Source organism: Sus scrofa, chromosome 2, assembly GCF_054392235.1.
Source record: "Sus scrofa isolate SSC_HxYL_T2T_F1_AM1 chromosome 2, Sscrofa_HxYL_maternal_Yorkshire_Landrace_v2.0, whole genome shotgun sequence".
Lineage (NCBI taxonomy): Eukaryota > Metazoa > Chordata > Mammalia > Artiodactyla > Suidae > Sus > Sus scrofa.
The window spans coordinates 71,927,618-71,950,079 of NC_139384.1; the positions used below are offsets into that span (position 1 = coordinate 71,927,618).

Genomic DNA, 22,462 nt, shown 5'->3' on the forward strand with positions numbered 1-22,462 from the left:
TCAGAGCTGTAGCCTGTGGCCTATGCCAGAGCCACAGCAACTCAGGATCTGAGCCACGTCTGTGACCTACACCACAGCTCACCACAATGCCAGAGCCTTAACCAACTAAGCGAGGCCAGGGATTGAACCCGCAACCTCATGGTTCCTAGTTGGATTCGTTAACCACTGAGCCACGATGGGAACTCCTATTTCTTATTTTTGACATTTGCTTTGATATTGAGACATTAGTGATCACTCTATTATTCAAGTTTATTTCAGAAAAAATGTATTAACATGTGACTCTATGGAGGTTCTCTTCTAGGTAACCAAGAGGGTTTGGAAGGAAATGAATGTTTACAGAGAAAAATTTCTGACCCTTGACCAGAGGAATAGATAGCGATTCTACTTCTCTTATGAGTCTCCCTTTGATTATACTCATTTAAGTGACTTGATTACAAAGAGGACATATAATGGATGGTATTTATTTATTTATTTGTTTGTTTATTTATTGTCCTTTTAGGTCTGAACCTATGGTATATGGAGGTTCCCAGGCTAGGGGTTGAATCAGAGCTGCAGCTGCTGGCCTATGCCACAGCCACAGCAATGCAGGATCTAAGCCATGTCTGAGACCCATACCACAGCTCAAAGCAATGCTGGATCCCTAACCCACTGAGCAAGGCCAGGAATTGAACCTGCAACCTCATGGTTCCTGGTTGGGTTTGTTTACTACTGATCCATTACAGGAACTCCCTAATGGATGATATTTATGTACATTCATCTATCTTTTTATTTTTTTTTGGCTAACTTTAGAAAAGAGGGAGACATTTCTTTAGGCAAATGTAGAATTCATGTGTAGGTAACACTGTAAATTTTCAAGCAGAAACAGGTGATAATCCAATAAAAACACATGAAACAAACTATCAACTCCTTCACTCTAATGGATCAACCTCCTTTCACATAAATGTTGATCTCCCATAATTGAAAAAGTAACTGTATAGCATGTAAAACACTATCTTGCTCAGTAACATAAGGCATATTTAAGGTTTTTTCTACTTCCTATTTCACTTTATTATATCAAACTTTTTATTCTTATTTGTTTTACCTGTTATCTGATTTATTTAAACAACTGGTATCATCTAAGATCAGCATTCCCTTATTGATTTTCTGTATGGATGACTCATCCACTGATGTAAGAGGGAATGTAAATTGTTACAGCCACTATTGAAAACAGTATGGAGGTTTCTCAAAGAAATAAAAGTAAAACTACCATATGATCCAGGAATCTACTCCTTGGAATATATCTAAAAAAACCTCAAACAGAAATTTCAAAATATATATGCACCTAACTGTTCATTGAAGCACTATTTACAATAGCCAAAATATGGAAGCAACCCAGATGTACATCAAGATTAATACATAAATAAGATGTGGTATAAATATCAACAACAAAATATGACTCCTTTTCCAAAAAAACAGTCATTTTCAGCAACATGGATGACCAAGAGGTTATTATGCTTAGTAAAATAAGTCAGGGAGAGAAATATAAATACTGTATTACATAATTTCTATGTGGAATCTTCAAATAATATGAATAAAAGTATATGCAAAACAGAGATTTACAGATAGAGAAAACAAAGTAGAAGTTACCAGAGAGTTGAGGGAATTGACGATGTGCAAAATAGGGGTATAGGATTAAGAAATACAAACCACTCTGTATAAATTAGACAAGCAACAGGGATATATTGTATTGCACCGTGAATTATAGCCACTGTTTCATGATAATATTTAACGGAGTATAATCGGTAAAAATAGTGAACTGTTATTCTATGACCTGAAACTAATAAAACAATAAGGAAAAAATTCAAATATCGTGCTACCTTGGAGTTGCCACAGGGACATGTATTTGATGATCTGTTTTTGTAAGTGAATATGGTAGGTATTGCGGACACAGAGCTGAATAAGACAGTAGGATCCCAAGAGGAGAAAAAAATTCAATGGCACATTACAAAATACACAGTAAGTTAAAATCCAGAACACCAGGAAGAGCAGTTAAGGGAGTGACATTCAAAGGGATGATATAACAACTTGAAATTCTGTGCTCTTAGATTTTTACTGTTAGGTACATATAAATAGCCAGGGATGCCTAGTTTTTCCATAGCAGCAGTACAACTCATGACCATACTTTATCAAGACAAAAGAAAAAGTACTTGGTACTGTCTGTGTTATTTGAGAATAAATTATCCTTAAGAAATCCATCCATTCCTATTTAAAAAAATGGCAATTCTCCTATTTTTCAGATCCAAGGCTGAGAATAAATGTGAGAGTGGGAAAATGGTTAAAGGGGAAAACACTTGCATATGAGAAGATCATGAGGCTAATCTCAAGTGAGTTCCATAAATTATATCAAGAAGCAGATGTCGAAGAAATGAAAATCCCAGAAAATAAATAGAAGCTCAGATTCAAATTCCAAAATCTGGTCAAAGGTTTGCAGTGTATGGCCACGAGGCTGTGAACCCTTCAGTCATGTGCTCTTCTTCAGCCCAGGTCAACTGGGCTTCTGATGGCTGCCATATGAAAGAAAGCTTTCAGAGCTCTCTTAATGTGTTTGTTTCTCAGACTATAGATGAAGGGTTTCAGTATGGGTGTGACCACTGTGTACATCACTGAGTTGATCTCAATTAAGTAGGAGCTGTGGGTAGCTGAAGAGCTAAGGTATACTCCCAGGCTTGTAGAAAAAAATAGGGAGACAACTGAGAGGTGAGATGCACAGGTGGAAAAGGCTTTATTCTTCCCCTGAGCTGATGAGATTCGACGTATGGAGGCAACTATCTTATAGTAAGAGTAGAGTATACCAGCAAGGGGAACACCACCCAGCAACCCAGCTGCAAAATTCATCACCATGTTATTAAGACATTTGTCTGAACAGACAAGCTGGATTAATTGTTTGAGTTCACAGAAATAGTGAGGCATTTTCACCTCTCTACAGAACGACAGCCTCAATGTCATTAATGTTTGCAACAAAGAATGCAGAACACTGATAATCCAGCTAACCATAACCAGAATTCCAGAGAGTTGGGGTTCCATAATGACCCTGTAGTGCAAGGGGTGGCAGATGGCCACAAAGCGGTCATAGGCCATCACATTCAGGAGGAGGTCATCCAACCCTGCAAATAGTAGGAAAAAATACATCTGGGTTATGCAGCCTGCATAGGTTATAACTTGTCTCTTGCTGTAGATGTTCCACAGCATCTTTGGGATGGTGGTGGAGATGAAACAGATGTCTACAGAGGACAGGTTGGAGAGGAAGAAGTACATGGGTATGTGGAGGCGGGAGTCTGAGCTGACAGCCAGGATGAGGAGCAGGTTTCCAAACACTGTGATCAGGTACATGGAGAGGAAGAGCCCAAATATGAGGGGCTGCATGGCTGCTCCCTCTGAAAATCCCAAAAGAAAGAATTCTGAAATTCCTGTTATGTCTTGGTGCCATGTGTTGAAGGTGACTAGGAGGAAAGGGGAAGAAAACATGACTCATTTTCACATAATCAGAAATAGCTCACATTGTTTTCATTGGCTGTCAAAAATTAATTTCAATATTTTGTGAATGGATTTGGCTCCCTTCAGTACATTCCCTCTGTCATACCTAATTAGCAAGTTTATTCTACTTTCATCTTGTTCCCCAGTATGCCATGGGTTCCACCTATTTAATGAGAAAATTTTTCATTCATGTAGGGAATATAAATTGAATGCTAATAATGTTTTAGTTTCTCTCCAGGCAATGACTATAGCATACCAGAAAACAAAAGCTCCTAAATTCCAGTTATGAAGAAAAAAATGTAAGAAAATAAAAAATTGTACACATGTCAGACAGTAAGTGGTACTACAAAGAAAACGAAAGCAAGAATGAGAGAAAGAGTAAAGAGGAGTGCTACTTTTTATTGGCCTTGAGGAAAGACACACAAATAAGTTAATATTTGAACAGAGACTTCAAGGAAGAGACGGCATGAGTCATGAACATATCAGGAAAAATGAATCCCTGGCAGGGAGACAGCCAGTGCAAAGATTCTAAGAAGGTGCTTGTTTAAGATAATTCAAATTTTTTTTTAAAAGAAGTCAGTGTGGGGAGGGTAATGGACCGGAAGGAGAGTGAGGAGCGATGGTATCCAGGATTGTTGAGGAATAAGGTGACCTCCGTGATCCCGCTGAAACTTAAAGTCAAAATGATTCCCTCATCCATATTACGTTCCTCTAGCACATCATGAAATTGTTGCAAAGGACATCTGAATGTTTAAATGAATTCTTTCAGTTGATTGAGTTCTGGCCTCTGAATATAAGAGTCACCCTGGAATATATCATAGCTCAGTACCCATTCTCTGATGACTTCTCATAGTGCACAATCCATAGACAGACACAGACACAGACACGGACATGGACACAGACACACAGACACACAGACACACACACAGAAATCCTGTTTTCTTATACTGTATTTTTTCCATGTCTTTTCCACCCCAACCCATCCTGATTAAGTTACAGTTGATAAAACTCAGATTGATCAGATTATATTATGTACAAAGGTCACTCAGAAATTCCAATTTGAAAGTACCCTGGGTACCAAGAGGCTTTTTGTATAGCCACTTGATGTCTCACAAGTAAAGAACTAAGCTTAAGGTAAGCTCATTACCACCTCCCCCCTTGCACATCTTAATTTCTTTCTTATTTTTCACAGAAAATAGTGCAAAAAATATATCTTTTGCTACTGCTGTTTCTAGGACATATTTGTAGTTATTCATTGGTGTGGATCTTTTTCATCAATATGGAAACATGGTCAAACATGCCCCCCCCCCCTTTTTTTTACATTTTTAGGGCCACAACTGCAGCACATGGAGGTTCCCAGGGAAGGGGTCCAATTGGAGCTATAGCTGCCAGCCTACGCCAGAGCCACAGCAACCCCCGCCAGATCTGAGCCACGACCGTGACCCACACCACAGCTCATGGCAACGTCGGATCTTCAACCCACCGAGCGAGGCCAGGGATCCACCGAGCGAGGCCAGGGATCCAACCCGTAACCCCATGGCTCCTAGTCGGATCTGCCTCCGCTGTGCCATGGCGGGAACTCCACATGCCCCTTCTTAAGTGTTAGAAAGAAATACCTTCTTTTCATTTTATATCCCTTTGTAAGGAATATCCTATCTACTCCAATTAATAAGATACTTCTACATACGTTCAACTTTTAATGGGAGCATTTTATGCCTCTCATTCTTCTTCTGATAGAGCTTCCATTTTTATCATCACTGGCATCCCCACATCCTGCGGAACTTTCAAATTGGAATTTCTGGGTAGCTTTTATACAAAATCTGATCTGATCTATTTAAGTTTTATCAACTCTAACTTAATCAAGATGGGTTAGGGGTGCAAAATACATCGAAAAAAAGAGTAGAGTAAGACAAGACTACTCTGTGTGTGTGTGTTGCCTTACTGAGTTCAGTGTTCACTTCTCTTTTTGGCATCATAACAATACATTGACACTTTAACCAAGCAAGCAAAACACCACTGTGGTCTCTAGGCTCTGGACTAGGCTGAGTTGTTTCTGACATTACCGCAATTAATGTTCTTAGAGTTCCTTCTTTCTGACCTTTTTATGCAGTAGTTTTTGGGCTCTTGGACTTACCTGGATAAGAACTCTGAGAGGAAGTTCTCTCTGTGAAAGTCTGAATCCCTTCCTGGGTGGTTGATGGTGGAGACCATCTGTTTCCCCAGACAAATGAATAGGAATGGGTCAAACACTGGTCCTTTAGCCAGATTTAGGACTCCAAAAGCAAGAACCTGTCTCATCCCATGTCCACTTTGTACAAGCTCAGGGACTGAGCAGAGGAGATATTTACAGCTCCCTATGTCTGTTCGTTAGGTACACTTCCCTCAGGGTACAATGACCAAAAAGCACCTGATTTCCCTGTGCGACTTGGTCTGGACAGGAGGATTTTTTCCCAGCTGACTGTGTTCTCGGGAGATCAGGTTAAAAGTCAGGTGAATTTAGTTTTTATTAACTGTTCTTCATTAATTCTTTGGCCTTCCAAACACATTGTCCCAAACCTCCAATCCATCCTTCCATGCCTTTCCCCCTTTAGTAACCATAAATTTGTTTTCAAAGCCTCTGAGCCTGTTTCTGTTCTGCAGATAAGTTCATTTGTGTCACATTTTAAGATTCTGTGTATGAGTGATATCTTATGCTGTTTACTTTCTCTGTCTGATTTACTTCACTTAGTATGATAATCTCTGGGTCCATTCACGTTGCTGCAAAAAGTGGTTGAGTAGCATCCCATTGTATATATGTAACACATCTTTATCCAGTCCTCTGTTGATGGACATTTAGGTTGCTTCCATGTCTTGGCTATTTTAAAGAGTGCTGCGATGAATATTGAGGTACATGTATCATTTCAAATTATGATTTTTCTCTAGGTATATGTCCCAAGTAGGATTACGAGATCATATGGTAGTTTTATATTTAGTTTTGTAAAGAATCTCCATACTGTACTTCATAGTAGTTGTACCAATTTGCATTCCCACCAACAGTGTAAGAAGGATCCCTTATCTCCACATCCTTTTCAGCATTTATTGTTTGTTCATATTTTGATGATGGCCATTCTGACTGGTGTTAAGTGATACCTCATTATAGTTATGATTTGCATTTCTCTACTTATTAGTGAGGATGATCATATTTTCAAGTGTTTTTTGGCCATCTATATGTCTTTGGAGGAATGTCTATTTAGATCTTCTGAACATTTTTGATTGGTTTTATTTTTAAATAAAAATCTGCATGAAATGTTTGTATATTTGGAGGATTAATCCCTTGTTGGTTGCTTTGTTTTCAAAGATTTTCCCCCATTGTTTGGGTTGACTTTTGTTTTTGTTATGATTACCTTTGCTGTGCAAAAGCTTTGAAGTTTAAATAGGTCCTATTTTTAAAATATTTGTTTTTATTTTTATTACTCCAAGAGGTGGATCCAAAAATATATTGCTGCAGTTTATGTCAAAGTGTTCTGCCCATATTTTACTACAATAATTTTATATTATCCAGCCTTATATTTAGAGTTTCATTTTGAGTTTATTTCTGGGTGTGGTTTTAGAGAATTTTTTTTTTTTTTGCTTTTTAGGGCAACACTTGTGGCATATGGAGGTTCCCAGGCTAGGGGATGAATCAGAGCTGTAGCCACCAGACTATGCCAGAGCCTCATGCCATATCAATGGGGGATCCCATGTCTGCAACCTACACCACAGCTCACAGCAACACCAGATTCTTAACCCACTGTGCAAGACCAGGGATTGAACCAGCAACCTTGTGGTTCCTAGTTGGATTCATTAACCACTGAGCCACAAAGGGAACTCCTAGAGAATGTTCTAATTTAATTCTTTTATATGTACCTGTCCAGTGTTCCCAGCATCACTTATTAGAGAAACTATCTTTTCTTCATTGTATATTCTTGCCTCATTTGTCATTGTTTAAATGGACACAGATGTGAGGGTTTATCTTTGGGCTTTCTATCCTGTTTCATAGATCTATTTCTGTTTTTGTGCCTGTACCATACCATTTGGAAACTGTAGCTGTGTAGTAGAGTTTGAAGTCAAGAGATTCCTCCAGTTCTGTTTTTCTCTTTCCAGATTAATTTTGCTTTTTGTAATCTTTTGTGTTTCCACGTGAATTTTATTTTTGGTGTGTGTTTTTATTCTATGAAAAATGCCATTTGTAATTTGCTAGGAATTGCATTTAATGTGTACATTGCCATGGGTATTAGAGTCATTTTGACAATATTGATTCTTCCAACCCAATAACATGGTATATCACTCTATTGTTTGTGTCATCTTTGGTTTCTATCATCAGTGACTTATAGTTTTCATAGTACAGTCATTCTTGCTGTTTTGGTAGGTGTATTCCTAGGTATTTTATTCTTTTTGATGTGATGGTAAATGGAATAGTTCCATAATTCCTCTTTTTGATCATTTATTGTTAGTGTATAAGACATCAGGAGATTTCCATGTATTAATTTTTTTATGCTGAAAATTTACTGAATTTATTTATCAGTTCTAGTAGCTTTCTAGTATCATCTTTAGGATTTTCTAGGCATAGTACCATGTCATCTGCAAACAGTAATAGTTTTACTTCTTTTCTGATTTGGATTCATTTTATTCCCTTTTCTTCTCTGATTGCATTGGCTAGGACTTCCCAAACTATGTTGAATAACAGTGGTGAAAGTGGACATCATTGTCTTATTCCTGATCTTAGTGGAAATGTTTTCAGTTTTTCAGCATTGAGAATGATGTTAGTTGTGGGTTTGTTATATACAGCTTTTATTATGTTGAGGTAAGTTCCCTTTATGCCCACTTTCTGGAGAATTTTTTCATAAATAGGTGTTGAATTTCATCAAAATGTTATTCTATATCTATTGAGAAGATCTTATGATTTTTATTCTTCAGTTTACAATGTGGTGTGTCTCATTGATTGTTTGCAAATATTGAAGAATTCTTGCATCCCTGGGATAAATTCCACTTGGTCATGGTATATGATCTTTCCTTTTAATTTATTGCAGGATTCATTCTGATATTTTGTTGAGGATTTTTATGTCTATGTTCCTCAGTGATATTGTCCTTTAGTGTTCTTTTTTGTAGTTTCTTTTTCTGGTTTTATATGAGAATGACAGGGGCCTCATAGAATTAGATTATGTGTTCCTTCTGCTGCACTTTTTTTCAAAGAGTTTCAAAAGAGTAGGTGTCAACACTACTCTAAACATATGATGGAAATCACCTGTGAAGCGATCGTCCTGGACTTTTGTTTGGTGGAATTTTTAAAATCACAGTTTCAATTTCAGTACTCATGATTCATCTGTATTTTCTAATTATTCTTGATTCAGTCTTAGAAGGTTGTACCTTTGTAAGAATTTTCCCATTTCTTCTAGTTTGTCCATTTCATTGGCATATAGATGAATATAGTAGTCTCATATGATCCTTTGTATTTCTCTGGGGTCAATTGTACTTTTTCTTTTTGCATCTAATTTTATTGATTCAAACCCTCTCCCTTTTATTTTTGATGAGTCTGGCTAAAGCTTTATCAAACATGTTTGTATTTTCAAAGAATCAGCTTTTAGTTTCACTGACCTTCATTGTTTTCTTCATCTCTATTTCATTTATTTCTGCTCTGATCTTTATGATTTCTTTCCTTATACTAACTTTGGGTTTTTTTTTCTTTCTCTATTTGCTTTAGGTGTAGGGTTATGTGTTGTTGGTTTATGACATTTCTTGCTTCCTGCAGTGAGACAGTACAGCATAAACTTCCCTCTTATAAGAGGTTTTACTGTGACCCATATCTTTTGGATTGGTTGTTTTCATTGTCATTTTTCTCTAGGCATATATTTTTTAAACATGTGCATTTATTTATTCTTCAGTTATATTGAACTAGGAAGATTTGTATCTCTCAATCCTTAGCAAATAAAACAAATAAATCATTACATATATACAATTGTAGAAGCATTTGTATAAAATTGAATGTGCATGATTTTAAATTTTACAAATATTGTCAGGTAAAATGCTGACTGTCATACTGAGTTGACCTCTCATTCAATGTTCAACCTGAAATATGTTTTACATAAGACTCTAACAAAAAGGGTTATATAAATATGTCACTAACACTGCAAATCTGACCACTTGATTAGATTGAGGTGGAACAGAATAATATCTAATACCATATGGTGAAACAAGCAATCAAACACAGAATTCATGTCTGAAAAAAAACTGGTTTAGTCTTAATTGGTCAATACCAGCACTTAAAGGGAGGCAATTCTGTCACTTCTCTTTAAAGCAAATTACTCTTTCAAGCACACTGTATCTCTCTCAAATAAATAATTCTTCAAGGGACATTTGTTTAAGCAGATCCTCTTGTACTAAAACAAAACAAAACAAAACAAATCCTTGCACTCAGTAAAAGTGCAAATGCATGGTAAAATTATCCACACTGCTATTGTAAAAGTCAGGACAGAAAAATTTTGCACAACCAACCAGGGATTGTGGATGGCAGAGAAATCAGTGCCTGAGACTTGGAAAAACCAATAGGAAGAATGATTTTTATGTTAGGGTGAAAACACAGTCCTTATTTATTTGATGTCTCTATATCCCTCACAACCATCATACTGGATATTTTGTGCAACAGGAACACTTTTAACTTGCAAGAGGCCAGTAAGATAACACAATGCCTATTTGTCAAAAAAGCTTTTAAATACTGGTTAAAATGGAAAATAACCTACCGGGCTAAATTTTTATGTGTTTTATGTCAATATCATAGAAAAGAGTAATTTTTCTAAAATTGCAATATTTTACATATGCTAAATTGAATGTCAAAATTAGATAAGATCTTTGAAACTGTGGTGTCAAAAATATGATAGCAAATTTGTTGCTCCATCCCACCTGTACCATTATACGACTTGATGAAGCATTCCAGTCATGGATATGCACTAATTTTTACTCCTATAGGACAAAACATATCCATAATCATATCCATAATTTGCTGAAGATTATCATTGACTAGGACTTATGAAGCTGGAATCTGGAAGAATTTTTCAGAATCCATGATATAAACTTCCTATATTCCTGTTCCATCATCATACCTAATACTTCTGCCACAGAAGACAGAATCCACGATGTTTTATCAGTCAGGGAATTTAGCTTTTGTATTGATCTCAAACTAGAACACTGTTTACATCCATAATTATGAATTTTTCCTTGTCTAAGAAATGGTGTTGAAAGTTCGAGAAATTCCAGTTCTTAGCCAGATCTCACAGGCCAAGTCTTTCCAGTCTCACTACTTGTTTGAGAGTTTCCAATTTCATTGAGTGTACCTCCTTCTATCAAAATTAAGCAATCAGGAGTTCCCGTCGTGGCACAGTGGTTAATGAATCCGACTAGGAGCCATGAGGTTGCGGGTTCGATCCCTGCCCTCGCTTAGTGGGTTAAGGATGTGGCATTGCCGTGAGCTGTGGTGTAGGTCACAGATGCGGCTCGGATCCCGTGTTGCTGTGGCTCTGGCGTAGGCTGGTGTCAACAGCTCCGATTAGACCCCTAGCCTGGGAACCTCCATATGCCATGGGAGCGGCCCAACAAATGGCAAAAGACAAAAAAAAAAAAAAAAAAAAAAAATTAGGCAATCATTTGAAAGTGAGAGAATAGCATAATTTTTCAGAAAATGAATTGCTACTTTTCATTCTCCTTGATCTTTAGTGGTCCAGATTTTTGAATCATATAGTGATGTGTTTTGTAGTTTAGTATCTGGGGTTTGTTTTCACCCTCTTGAAAAATTATATCCAAATTGCCCTCATATGGAACTTGTTGCAGTGAATGACACTTAGGGCAATAAAATCTAACAGACTGAAAGAGTCTTCTGGGCCGATATGACCTTATTTTTGCTTGGACATGATCCTGTTTAAGAGTTTTTTGTTTCAGAATGGGACATGGTGGGGTTTTCTCCAAACATCTGTAAGTATTGTAGCTGACAACTGTTGACATCTTTTTAAAAAATTATCTTTATTTTATTTTATTATTTTTTTAATAGTTATTTCCCCAATACAATTTTTTTTTCTACTGTATGTCATGGTGACCCAGTTACACATACATATACACATTCTATTTTTGCACATTATCATCTGTCAACCTCATAGAGTGAGATTGATCTAGAGCTTTAAATATTTGAAAAGGTGTCCTCCCTTTGGGATTGACATATATTATCTGCAGATTTGAAAACCTTTTTTTCAGTTGGTCCACATCACTTACTTTCTGGCAAGACTCTGATTTCCTGACCATAACTGCTACCTCCATGGAGATGAAAATCTAGGGCCAAAAATGTTGCCGTATTCTTTGAATTGACTTATTGAAGCCTTGCAGGGAGGCTCTAAATTCTAAGAAAACTTCCAACCTTCAGAGATTTGGCCACTTGAACATGGTTATCATAGACTAAAATGTCTATTGTCAGATTTTGAAGCCAATGGAAGTTATTTAGATCACCTTCAAGAACAAGGTCTTGTGTCAAGACTCTCCAAGATGGGAATGGTGTCCTGGTGCCATCCCATACCTTTAGAAGATATCATGCTCCATCCACTTCTGATTTGCCCAAGAGCTGACAGGTCAGGTCAAACTACTGCATTGGCTGAACATCACATAATTTCACTAATGTTGAAGAAGGTGGAATATGAATAGATTCCCAAACACGTAAAGCCTCTACCATTTTGTGGTCCTCAGTGGTGAAGTTACAACCCTTGCTTGAAGTACAAGGTATAATGGGAGATCCTAATCTTCCCTCAAATGTCAAAGACATAAAGCCAGAACTGGTGATACCTTGACTCTCATTTTTTACACTTGGATCATCCACAGAACTGAAAATCCTCTTATAACTTATAGTCAGCCCTCTGTATCCTCAGTTGAGCATCCAGAGAGTCAACTACCTGTGGAATCATATAGCACTGCAGTGTTTACTACAGCCTGTGAAAGTGAACAATGTCTTCATTTTTATAAATTATTGGAAGGGCTTCATAATTTCCACTAAAGAATAGGCAGGTTAACTTTACATTTGTCAGGTCCACAACTGTTACAACCAAGCAATAAACACTTCCTTTGCTTATGGAGATATGGAAGCTTAAAGAACATCACAGTACTACAGATGTTGACATGCCACCCTTAGGTTGATTCAGGGGTATGTATTTATAATGCATTGTTGGAACCAAAGACATTGATTCTGTAGAAAAATCTCTTACAGAATTAGCATAAACATAAGCAGTTGATTTGAAATCATCAGATGCTTTCAAAAATAAGCAGTGTTTAACATCTTTGCTTGTTGATGCTGCTGACAAATCAACAAATCCAGCCACTGCAGTGGTGTCCCCATCTTAGAAAACTTTAGCACAGTCATTCTCTAGTTTTCCAGAAAATAATACATTGATGTCACCATCTCTGAACTTGACTTTTCTTGTTCTTGCCATCCAATCTTCAAAACAGCATTTTTGTTTTCACCATAAGTTAAAGAAGAGATAAGTGAGAATTTTCCATTGATATATTTCTTGCTGTAATCACAATCTGGCTGTAAGGATCTAAAATATACTGTGTGTAATTTACTTAGCAGATCAACTTGAGGCACTCCATTGACTTCTTTTATTAATTCAAGTGGCATATCAGATTTTCACAGCGCCATTGAAAGCAAACTCAGTTATGGAAATTAATAGATTATGATTTGTACATTGCAGTTTCTATCTTTTCCCTCAAAGTTCTTGCCTGAGTCATGCCCTAGTAGCAATATTTAATTTTAGTGTGTGCACGCCAACTTTCCCCAAAGCAGTGGAGCAGTGTGAGGGCAGTTACGTGGGCTAATTCGTGTCAGCTGCTTACAATGTGCCAAGATGTTTGACACACTAGACTCCTGAGAAAGACAACTGTGAAGAGATTCTCTTCAACAACTCCTCCAAGTTTTTATCTAAACTAAATCAGCCTTCTCATAATATTATTCTGTCTGGGACTCACCCTGTACACTTTTCATAATATTGATTCAGATTGGGACTATCTGGGTATATTTCGATTTCCACATTAATTTCTCCAGTGATCCATTTGTTTTTTAGTAACATAATGTTTAGCCTCCAGGTGTTTGTGATTTTTTCCTTTTTTTTCCTTTGTGGTGCATTTCTAGTCTCACAGTGTTGTGGTTAGAAAAGATGCTTGACATGATTTCAATTTTCTTAAATTTACTGGGGCTTGCTTTGTGGCCCAAGATATGCTCTGGAGAATGTTCCATGTGCACTTGAGAAGAATATATATTCTTCTTTCTATAGAATATTCTGTAAATATCTGTTAAGTGTATCTGGTCTAATGTGTCTTTTAAGGCCTCTGTTTCCTTGTTGATTTTCTATATGGATGGTCTGTCCATTTCTATAAGAGGGGTGTTCATTTCCCCCACTATTATTGTGTTTCTGCCGCTTTCTCATTTTATGGCTGTTAGTATTTGCCTTACATGTATTGAAGTGCTCCTATGTTGTGTGCATATATATTTACAATTGTTAAATCTTCTCGGATTGTTCCTTTTATCATTACGTTGTGCCCTTCTGTCTCTCTTGTAACAGTTTTTATTTTAAAGTATATATATGAGTATTTTTTATATTTACATCTTTTGGTTGGAAGATTTAATCCATTTAAATTCAATTTAATCATATATATATTTATATTAACTGCAATTTTCTTATTTTTTTGCATTTGTTATTGTTGGACAATTTCCTTGTATTTGATGATGATCTTTAGTGTTATATTTGGTTTGCTTTTGGTGTGTATGTGTGTGTGTGTGTGTAAAAGTGTGTCTATTGTAGTTTTTTGGTTTTCTCTTCCCATTACATTTTAATATAGCAGTATCTACATATACAAAATTGCTTTGGGTTGCTGGTCTCTTAATTTCAAATGCATTTTCAATATTTTACATTTGTACTTTCCTCTCATGATTGCTGTTTTTTCTCTTTTATTTTTTTTCTACTGTACAGCATGGTGACGCAGTTACACATACATGCATACATTCTTTTTTCTCACATTATCATGCTCCATCATAAGTGACTAGACATAGTTCCCAGTGCTACACAGCATGATCTCATTGCTAATCCATTCTGAAGGCAATAGTATGCATCTATTAACACCAAGCTCCCAGTCCCTCCCACTCCTTACCCCCACCGCCGCCCCTGACAATGATAAGTCTATTCTCCAAGTCCATGATTTTCTTTTCTGTGGAAAGGTTCATTTGAGCAATATATTAGCTTCCAGATATAAGTGATATCAGATGGTATATCTTTCTCTTTCTGACCTATTTCACACAGTATGAGAGTCTCTAGTTCCATTCATGTGGCTGAAAATGGCATTAGTTTGTTCTTTTTATGGCTGAATAGTATTCCATTGTGTATATAGACTACATCTTCCTAATCCAATCATCTGTCAATGGACATTTAGGTTGATTTCATGTCTTGGCTAATTGTGAATAGTGCTGCATGAACATGAGGTGCCTGTGTCTTTTTTAAGGAAACTTTTGTCCAGATATATGCCCAAGAATTGGATTGCTGGGTCATATGGAAGTTCTATATATAGTTTTCTAAGATACCTCCATACTGTTCTCCATAGTAGTTGTACCAGGTTACATTCCCACCAACAGTGCAGGAAGGTTCCCTTTTCTCCACACCCCCTCTAGAATTTGTTATTTGTGGACTTATTAATGATGGCCATTCTGACTGGTGTGAAGTGGTATCTCATGGTAGTTTTGATTTGCCTTACTCTAATAATCAGGGATGTTGAACATTGTTTCATGTGCTTGTTGGCCATCCATTAGATAGAACCATCAATAGAATTGATGGTTCTATTCTGAGGACTTAACATAGCAGTAGTAATTCCTATCAAATTAGGGTTCTATATTCTACTTTAAATTTTTTGTCTAAATTTCTACACTCCTTAAATTTTGTGCTAATTCAAACATTCTTCATTTTCATTTCTTTAATATCCAATTTTTGGTAAAGTTTTCCTTTAACCTAAAAGATGGTATTATAAATGAGTCTGTTTTCATGTACATGTATGTGTGTGTGTCTATTTAAGAGAGAAAAAATATATAAAATTAATGCACACACATATATACACTTTCTTTTACCCTTTAATATATTCTTTGACTTGTACATGTGTTTTTACAGATTTCAGTTCTTCACACAGCATCCTTCAGAAGTTATGTATATAATTCCACATTACCCTCAGAAGTAAGGAACAGAATCTATGGGGATTACATGTATAACCTTTATATAATCAAGCAGTAAATCTTTCATATCCTTTTTCCAGTTATATATACATGGAACCAGTTATATATAGTTTTTAGTTTTTATCACCTTTAAGTTCTTCAAATTTTACACTTTTTTTTAAAATTTAATTTTATTGAAGTATAGTTGACTTACAATATTGTATTCATTTTAGGTGTATAGAAAAATGAATGTCATACATACAAATATTTTCCCACATAGTTTATTACAAATATACTAACTATATCCATTATTTTCCTATATGGGTTATTACAAACTATTGAGTAGATTTTCCTGTGCTACACAGTAGGTTCTTGTCAATCATTTATTTTATACAGTAGTGTATATATTATTCCCACGCTCCCAATTCTTCCTCCTTCCCCAATGGACTTTGCTTGGCACAGTTTATTATATGTAATTATGCTTTAATAAATATATTGGAATTAAAAAATTCTGGCCTGTATGCAAGTGTCAGGAGCACAGGGAGCTGAGTTACACCTAACAGGGGTGGGAGATGTTTCTTCCAACTAGGGAAAAAACAAAAAGTTTTATGTGTGGATATTGAATTAGTAGGATTTAGAGTAATTAACTTTTAATAAACTCATTTTCCATGCACATTAGAAGGTTAGTCTACACAGATTAAAGGACTCAAATGGCAAATGTTGGCTCAAGTCAGGAGAGCAGTACAGCCTCATAAAACTTCATGGATTATCCTTAGAAACTCAATAGAGAGACTGACTCATGAGAGGTCCTGCAGAACAAGTCTCCACTATGTGATCCCACCTGATAAGAAAGATGTTATCTTAAATAATTTTATTTCATAAAAGTACATGTAACAATAACTGTTAAAATAATCAAATTGGACAGAACTGGGGGCAATTTTAATCATCTGATTGTTATGTTCTAGGCATTTTTCTGATATATTCATAAGCAATGTTTTTCAAGTGTATTTCATATAACTCTATGAAAAAGTGACCCAAAAATAAATAAATAAAAGGAGTTCTGTGTATCTAGCATTGTCATTGCAGTGGCTTGGGTCACTGTTGTGGTGTGGGCTCAAACCCTGACACTGGAAGTTTTACATGACCCAGGCATGGCCAAAAAAAAAAAAAAAAAGAAAAAAGAAAAAGAGATGAATCTATTGAGGTCCTTTGAGGTCGCATGGAGAGTTTGAAAGGACATATCTGTTTGTACACACCTGTGACCCTGGATCACACACTTAAACGGGAAGCTGAGCTTTCTAATGAGTTTTCCTTTGATTATGAGGATGATATGTAGTGGATGATATTTGTCTTGCTCATTTGCTGCCCCCTTATTGATTATGACAAAACATTGAATGATAGGAGATATTCCACTTGGGGAAATTGAAGCAATAATATTTTCTGTAAATATTGGAATTTTTCAAAAAAAATCATAAAATAATTTAATAAAAGCAAAACTTGTTTCCAGTCCTTCAGCTCAATGAGTACAGCTTGCAAACAGACACTAATATCCCATATTACAATGATTAGATGAGCTGCCAGAAAAAGTTGCATAGTAATAAATGCATGATTCAATATTTTGCTTCATCATACTGGGGATTAATAATAATAATCTAAAGCCATATTATATCCACTTTTGAAACATTTTTCTTTCTCTGTGGATTGCACTTGGAGACATATATTTTATTATCAATTTTTGCCTATAATTATGGTAGACACATAGATGACATAAGTTGTGTAGAAGAACAGAGAACCTAATGAGCAGGAAAAAAAACCATGTGATAACGACAAGTACGTTAAATTTTGTACTATCAGGGAGAGAAATTAAGGTAGTGATATGCAAAATGATATTCACAAGAGTGAGAAAAGGAGGTCTCAGATTTTTCTCTGTAACAATGTTTTATAAGTAGCTGTGATTGCTAAGAGGAATTCTCCCCCACCACAGTTCAGCTCCTGACTATTAAAACAAGAGAAAAAATACTCAGTATGATATATTTCATTTGAGAAAAAAAATTCTTAAAAGATCCTTGTATTCCCTTGAAATAAAGAGGAATTTACAAACACTTCACATCCAAGGTTGGGAATCCCATTTGGAAAAAGGAATGTGGAAAACTCTTGGATACTAGAAAATTCACAAAACTTAAAAGTGAGTTACATAAATTGTGTAGAGAAGTTGGAATTAAAATGAAATTCCAAGAAAATTAGAATTGGGAGCTCTACTTCCACAGTTTGATCAAAAGCTGTTTGAGCTTACATTCAAGGACACTTCCTAAGCACCAGAACAAGAGGACCTTTTACAGTTACCTTTCTATAGAGTATTTTCAGAGCCTTAAGTCCTTATTTCTCAAACTGTAGATGAAGGGGTTCAGCATGGGGGTGACCACAGTGTACATCACCGAGGTTGTTACACTTGAGTGTGAGCTGTGGGTAGCAGCAGAGCTAAGGTACACTCCTAAGCTTGTACAATAAAATAAGGAAACAACTGAGAGGTGTGATGCACAGGTGGAAAATGCTTTATACTTCCCTTGAGAACATGAGATGGCATGTATGGAGGAAACTATCTTTGAATAAGAGTAAAGGATACCAGTAAGGGAAGTACCAGCCAGCAACACAGATCCAAAATACATCACCAGGTTATTGAGAAAGGTGTCAGAACTGGCAAGTTGGATCATCTGATTGAGTTCACAGAAAAAGTGGGATATTTCTAAGACTGGACAGAAGGACAGTCGCAACACCATTAAGCTTTCTAATAAGGAATGCAGGGCACTTATGATCCAGGACACCAGAACCAGCAGTAGACAGAACCAGAGATTCATAATGACTGTGTAGTGCAAGGGGTGACAAATGGCTACAAATCTGTCATAGGCCATCACAGTCAGGATTAGGCTGTCCAGTCCTGCAAAGAGTATGAAAAAATACATCTGGATGATGCAGCCTTCAAAGGGGATAACTTTGCTCTGCGTCTGGATGTTCCACAGCATCTTTGGGATGGTGGTGGAGGTGAAACAGATGTCTACAAATGACAGGTTGGAGAGGAAGAAGTACATGGGACTGTGGAGGTGTGAATCTGAGCTGACGACCAGGATGATGAGCAGGTTCCCAAACACTGTGATCAGGTACATGGAGAGGAAAAGAATAAATATGATAGGTTGCAATTCTGATTCATCCATAAATCACATAAGAAGAATTTCTGAAATTCCTGTTTGATTCCTTGGTGCCATGTGGTATGGTAAATACTAAGAAAGAGGAAAATAATATGACCAATTTTCACATAAATGAGCATTATCTCATTATTAAAATATTACCATTTATATATTGCCATAAAAATTAATTTCAATATTCTGTTCATGGATTTTGTGCTCTTTAGGGAAACTGCTGTGTCAGCTCTAGTTAGCAACCATTCTACCTGTCAGTATTTTCCCCAAGATGTCATGTATTAACAGTTTGATGAGAACTTATTTTATGCATTTGCAAAAAAAAAAAAATGAATTGTGGCAAGGTTCCAGGTACCATTTATGCAGAGAGTATAGGGTGCTGAAAAATAAATGCTCCTAAAATCCAGTTATGAAGACAGAATATAAGCAAATAAAAATTATATACAATGTAGGTGTTATAAGAAAAATAAAGCAGGTGTAAAGTATTGGGTAAAATGGTAGCACTTTTAATGCATGTTGGGGCAAGACTTGCCAACCAGATGACATTTGAACAGAAACCTCAATGTAGAGAGGTCCTTGGCCATGAGCATATCTGGGAAGTGTGTCTTGTGAAGGAACACCTAGTGCAAATGTCCTGAGTGAAATATTTGTTTAAGATGCTTCAGTCCAAGAAAAATCAGGTCTAGCAATGGAAATCAGCAGTGAGGAAATGTGGATTCAGAGAATGTTGACAAATGAGCTGATCCCCTGCTATTGCTGAAAATGCAGTGCAAAGGGGATCCCTTTTCCATATTAGATATCTGTTGCACTTTGGACTATTCAATATTAAAAAAAAACTATATGAAACAAAATTGAATGAAAATCAAATACAGATTTCTAAAAGAAAAGAGATATAGTATTTACATATAATGAAATATATATATCATAATATATATAATTTAATGAAGTCAGTGTGGATCACTAATTCACTTATAGATTACCCAAGATTTGGACATAAAAGAATATGAGAGAAAGTCTTTTAAAATGTGTGTGGACTAAACAGTATCTAACTTATATTTTCCTCTTACATAGAGACATATGGATTCAAATATGAGTACAAAAGCTAAGGTGATCATTGGTCAAAGGTAAAGAAGAATGCCTTCCAGATAGGGGTTGAACATGATGCAACTTTCATAAATAGATCTGATCACAATAGAATAAATCAAACACTAAGGGATAAGAGAAGGAAAAAGTATTTGGAAATACACATAAAGCATGATTTATTAGCATCACATAGGCAGAAGAACATTCATTTTCATTTCTGTTTAAAGCAAGGATTGGCAAGTAAAGAATATTTAAATAACAACACTGATCATTCAGATAAAAAAATTACAGCACAGAGAGAGCACAAGATGACTGACACAGAGTTTACCTCCCCAAATTTATAAACTCTCAGACATTCTGTAAAAATATCTGTATACATTAATAAATAATGTAAAACCACAAATTTGAGGGAAATATCCCAATTTTTTGTTTGAAAGAATATAATCAAAAATAGGAATAGGAGTTCCCATTGTTGCTCAGAATGTTAAGAACCCTACTAGTATCTAATCTGATGTGGATTCCATCCCTGGCTTCACTCAGTGGGTTAAAAATTCCTGCGGCATTGCCTTGAGCTGTGGTATAGATCACAAACACAGCTCAGATCTTGCATTCCTGTGCCTGCAGCACAGGCTGGCAGCTGCAGCTCCAATTTGACCCATATCCTGGGAACTTCCACATGTAGCAGCTGCATCCCTAAAAGGCAAAAAGAAAAACAGAAATAAAAGCAGGCTGGAATCACTATACAAAAGGAACTGAACTGGCATGTCTCTACTTTTTTGATAGAGAAAGTAATTGGCTAGCTAACCTACAAATAAATTCAGTCATACGAAATGAAATAATTACAAAGTTAGCTCATTAGCTTCTTCACGCAGTAAATTTTTTTTTTTCACTTTAATGCTGTAGAGAGGAGTTACTGTGAAATATATGTCTCATGAACTGTTGTTGCAAGGAAATATTTGTCATCATTCCTTGGTCTGGATATTCACATCATAGTCAAATATGCTCCAAGTTAAAAAAAAAAAAAAACTTTCATCTCTACATCCACCACAGCTAATACCCTATTACTCTACCAGTTAACTGCAAAGGTCATTGGCCTTAGGTTCTACTTTTACTGGAAGCATTTATACCTCCATTCCCTATTCTAATTGGGCTCCCATGTCTGTCATTTAACAGTCAACATTGATCTTTGCATTGCTGTGTTCATATTCACTCTATAGTTGGCATCAAAAACTAATACATTAAGTAATTAATAAAAAACCCCACAGTTATATTGGCTCCAATTTAGTCTGGACTAGCTCTCAGGTGAACTCAGGTAAATAGTTCTTGGTTATCACCCCCAGTGACTTGATCCTGTAGTATTTATTGGGCTCATTGACCCACCTGGGTGAAGTCTCCGAGAGGAAGGTCTCAACATAAATTCATCTTGGATGATTGATGTTGGAGAGAGAAGTTCTGTTTCCAGAGAAGATGGTGGAATTAAACCAAGCTTTGTTCCTCCATCCAGAGTTATGACTGAAAAAGCAGCAATTATATCCTAACCAGTCCACGGTTGCTCAGGTTGAGACATTGCAGCAGAGGGGATATTCACAGCTTCTTATCTCTGATAATTAGCATGTTTCCCTCTTGTTACTACTACCTCTAATAATTGATTTCCTGAGGGACACTGGTCTGGACAGAGAGAAAAATTTTCCTGCTCATTTTCTGTGTCTAGGGGACAGTGGTACAAGCCAGATGAATTCAGTGTTTATTATTTCACCCCTTGACCTCTTCTGTGTTCCAGAGGAATAGACATTAATGTCCCAACCCTGACTTCAACTTTTCTTTAGAGCCCATGATTGGGATTCTATCTGGATTTGGTCCCTAGTCAAGCACTGGATCTGTTGCGGAAACTGCAAAAACTGTGGTATTGGAAGGAGACAAATGACACTTGGAGATATGGAAAAGCAAGATTTATTCAGCATGGGTATGGGCTCAGAGGAGTCACCTCCAGAGTCTGAGCACCAGGTCTTTGCTCTCAGCAACTGTTTTTTTTTTTTTTTCTTTGTCTTTTTCCATTTCTTGGGTCGCTCCCACGGCATATGGAGGTTCCCAGGCTAGGGGTCAAATTGGAGCCGTAGCCAGAGCCACAGCAACTTGGGATCCGAGACCTACACCACAGCTCTTGGCAACACTGGATCCTTAACCCACTGAGCAAGGCCAGGGATTGAACTTGCAACCTCATCATTCCTAGTCAGATTTGTTAACCCCTGAGCCATAACAGGAACTCCTCTTAGCAACTTTTATACATTACAAGGTCTTGATTTTCCCATGTAAGCATCCCGGACCTCCCCCCTTCCCCGAGCAGACAGTATTCCTCCCTAAGAAACTGAGCAAGCAAGGTTACAGAAGCAGAACTGATAAGCAATGCTGGGAACACAATTAGCAGGGCTGCTGGCTT

General features: G+C 36.6%; 1 protein-coding gene and 2 pseudogenes across 1 annotated transcript; all 3 read right to left on the minus strand.

Moving 5' to 3' along the window:
• Positions 1-2,514: 2,514 nt before the first annotated feature.
• Positions 2,515-3,504, minus strand: LOC146405451 (olfactory receptor-like protein OLF4). Its single transcript, XM_085011692.1, has one exon. The coding sequence runs from the start codon at positions 3,502-3,504 to the stop codon at positions 2,515-2,517; it is 990 nt and encodes a 329-aa protein (XP_084867818.1).
• Positions 3,505-10,321: 6,817 nt separating this feature from the next.
• LOC100520664 (protection of telomeres protein 1-like) lies at positions 10,322-13,177 on the minus strand (annotated as a pseudogene).
• A 4,866-nt stretch (positions 13,178-18,043) lies between these two features.
• Positions 18,044-19,008, minus strand: LOC100520481 (olfactory receptor 7A17-like; annotated as a pseudogene).
• Positions 19,009-22,462: the final 3,454 nt, after the last annotated feature.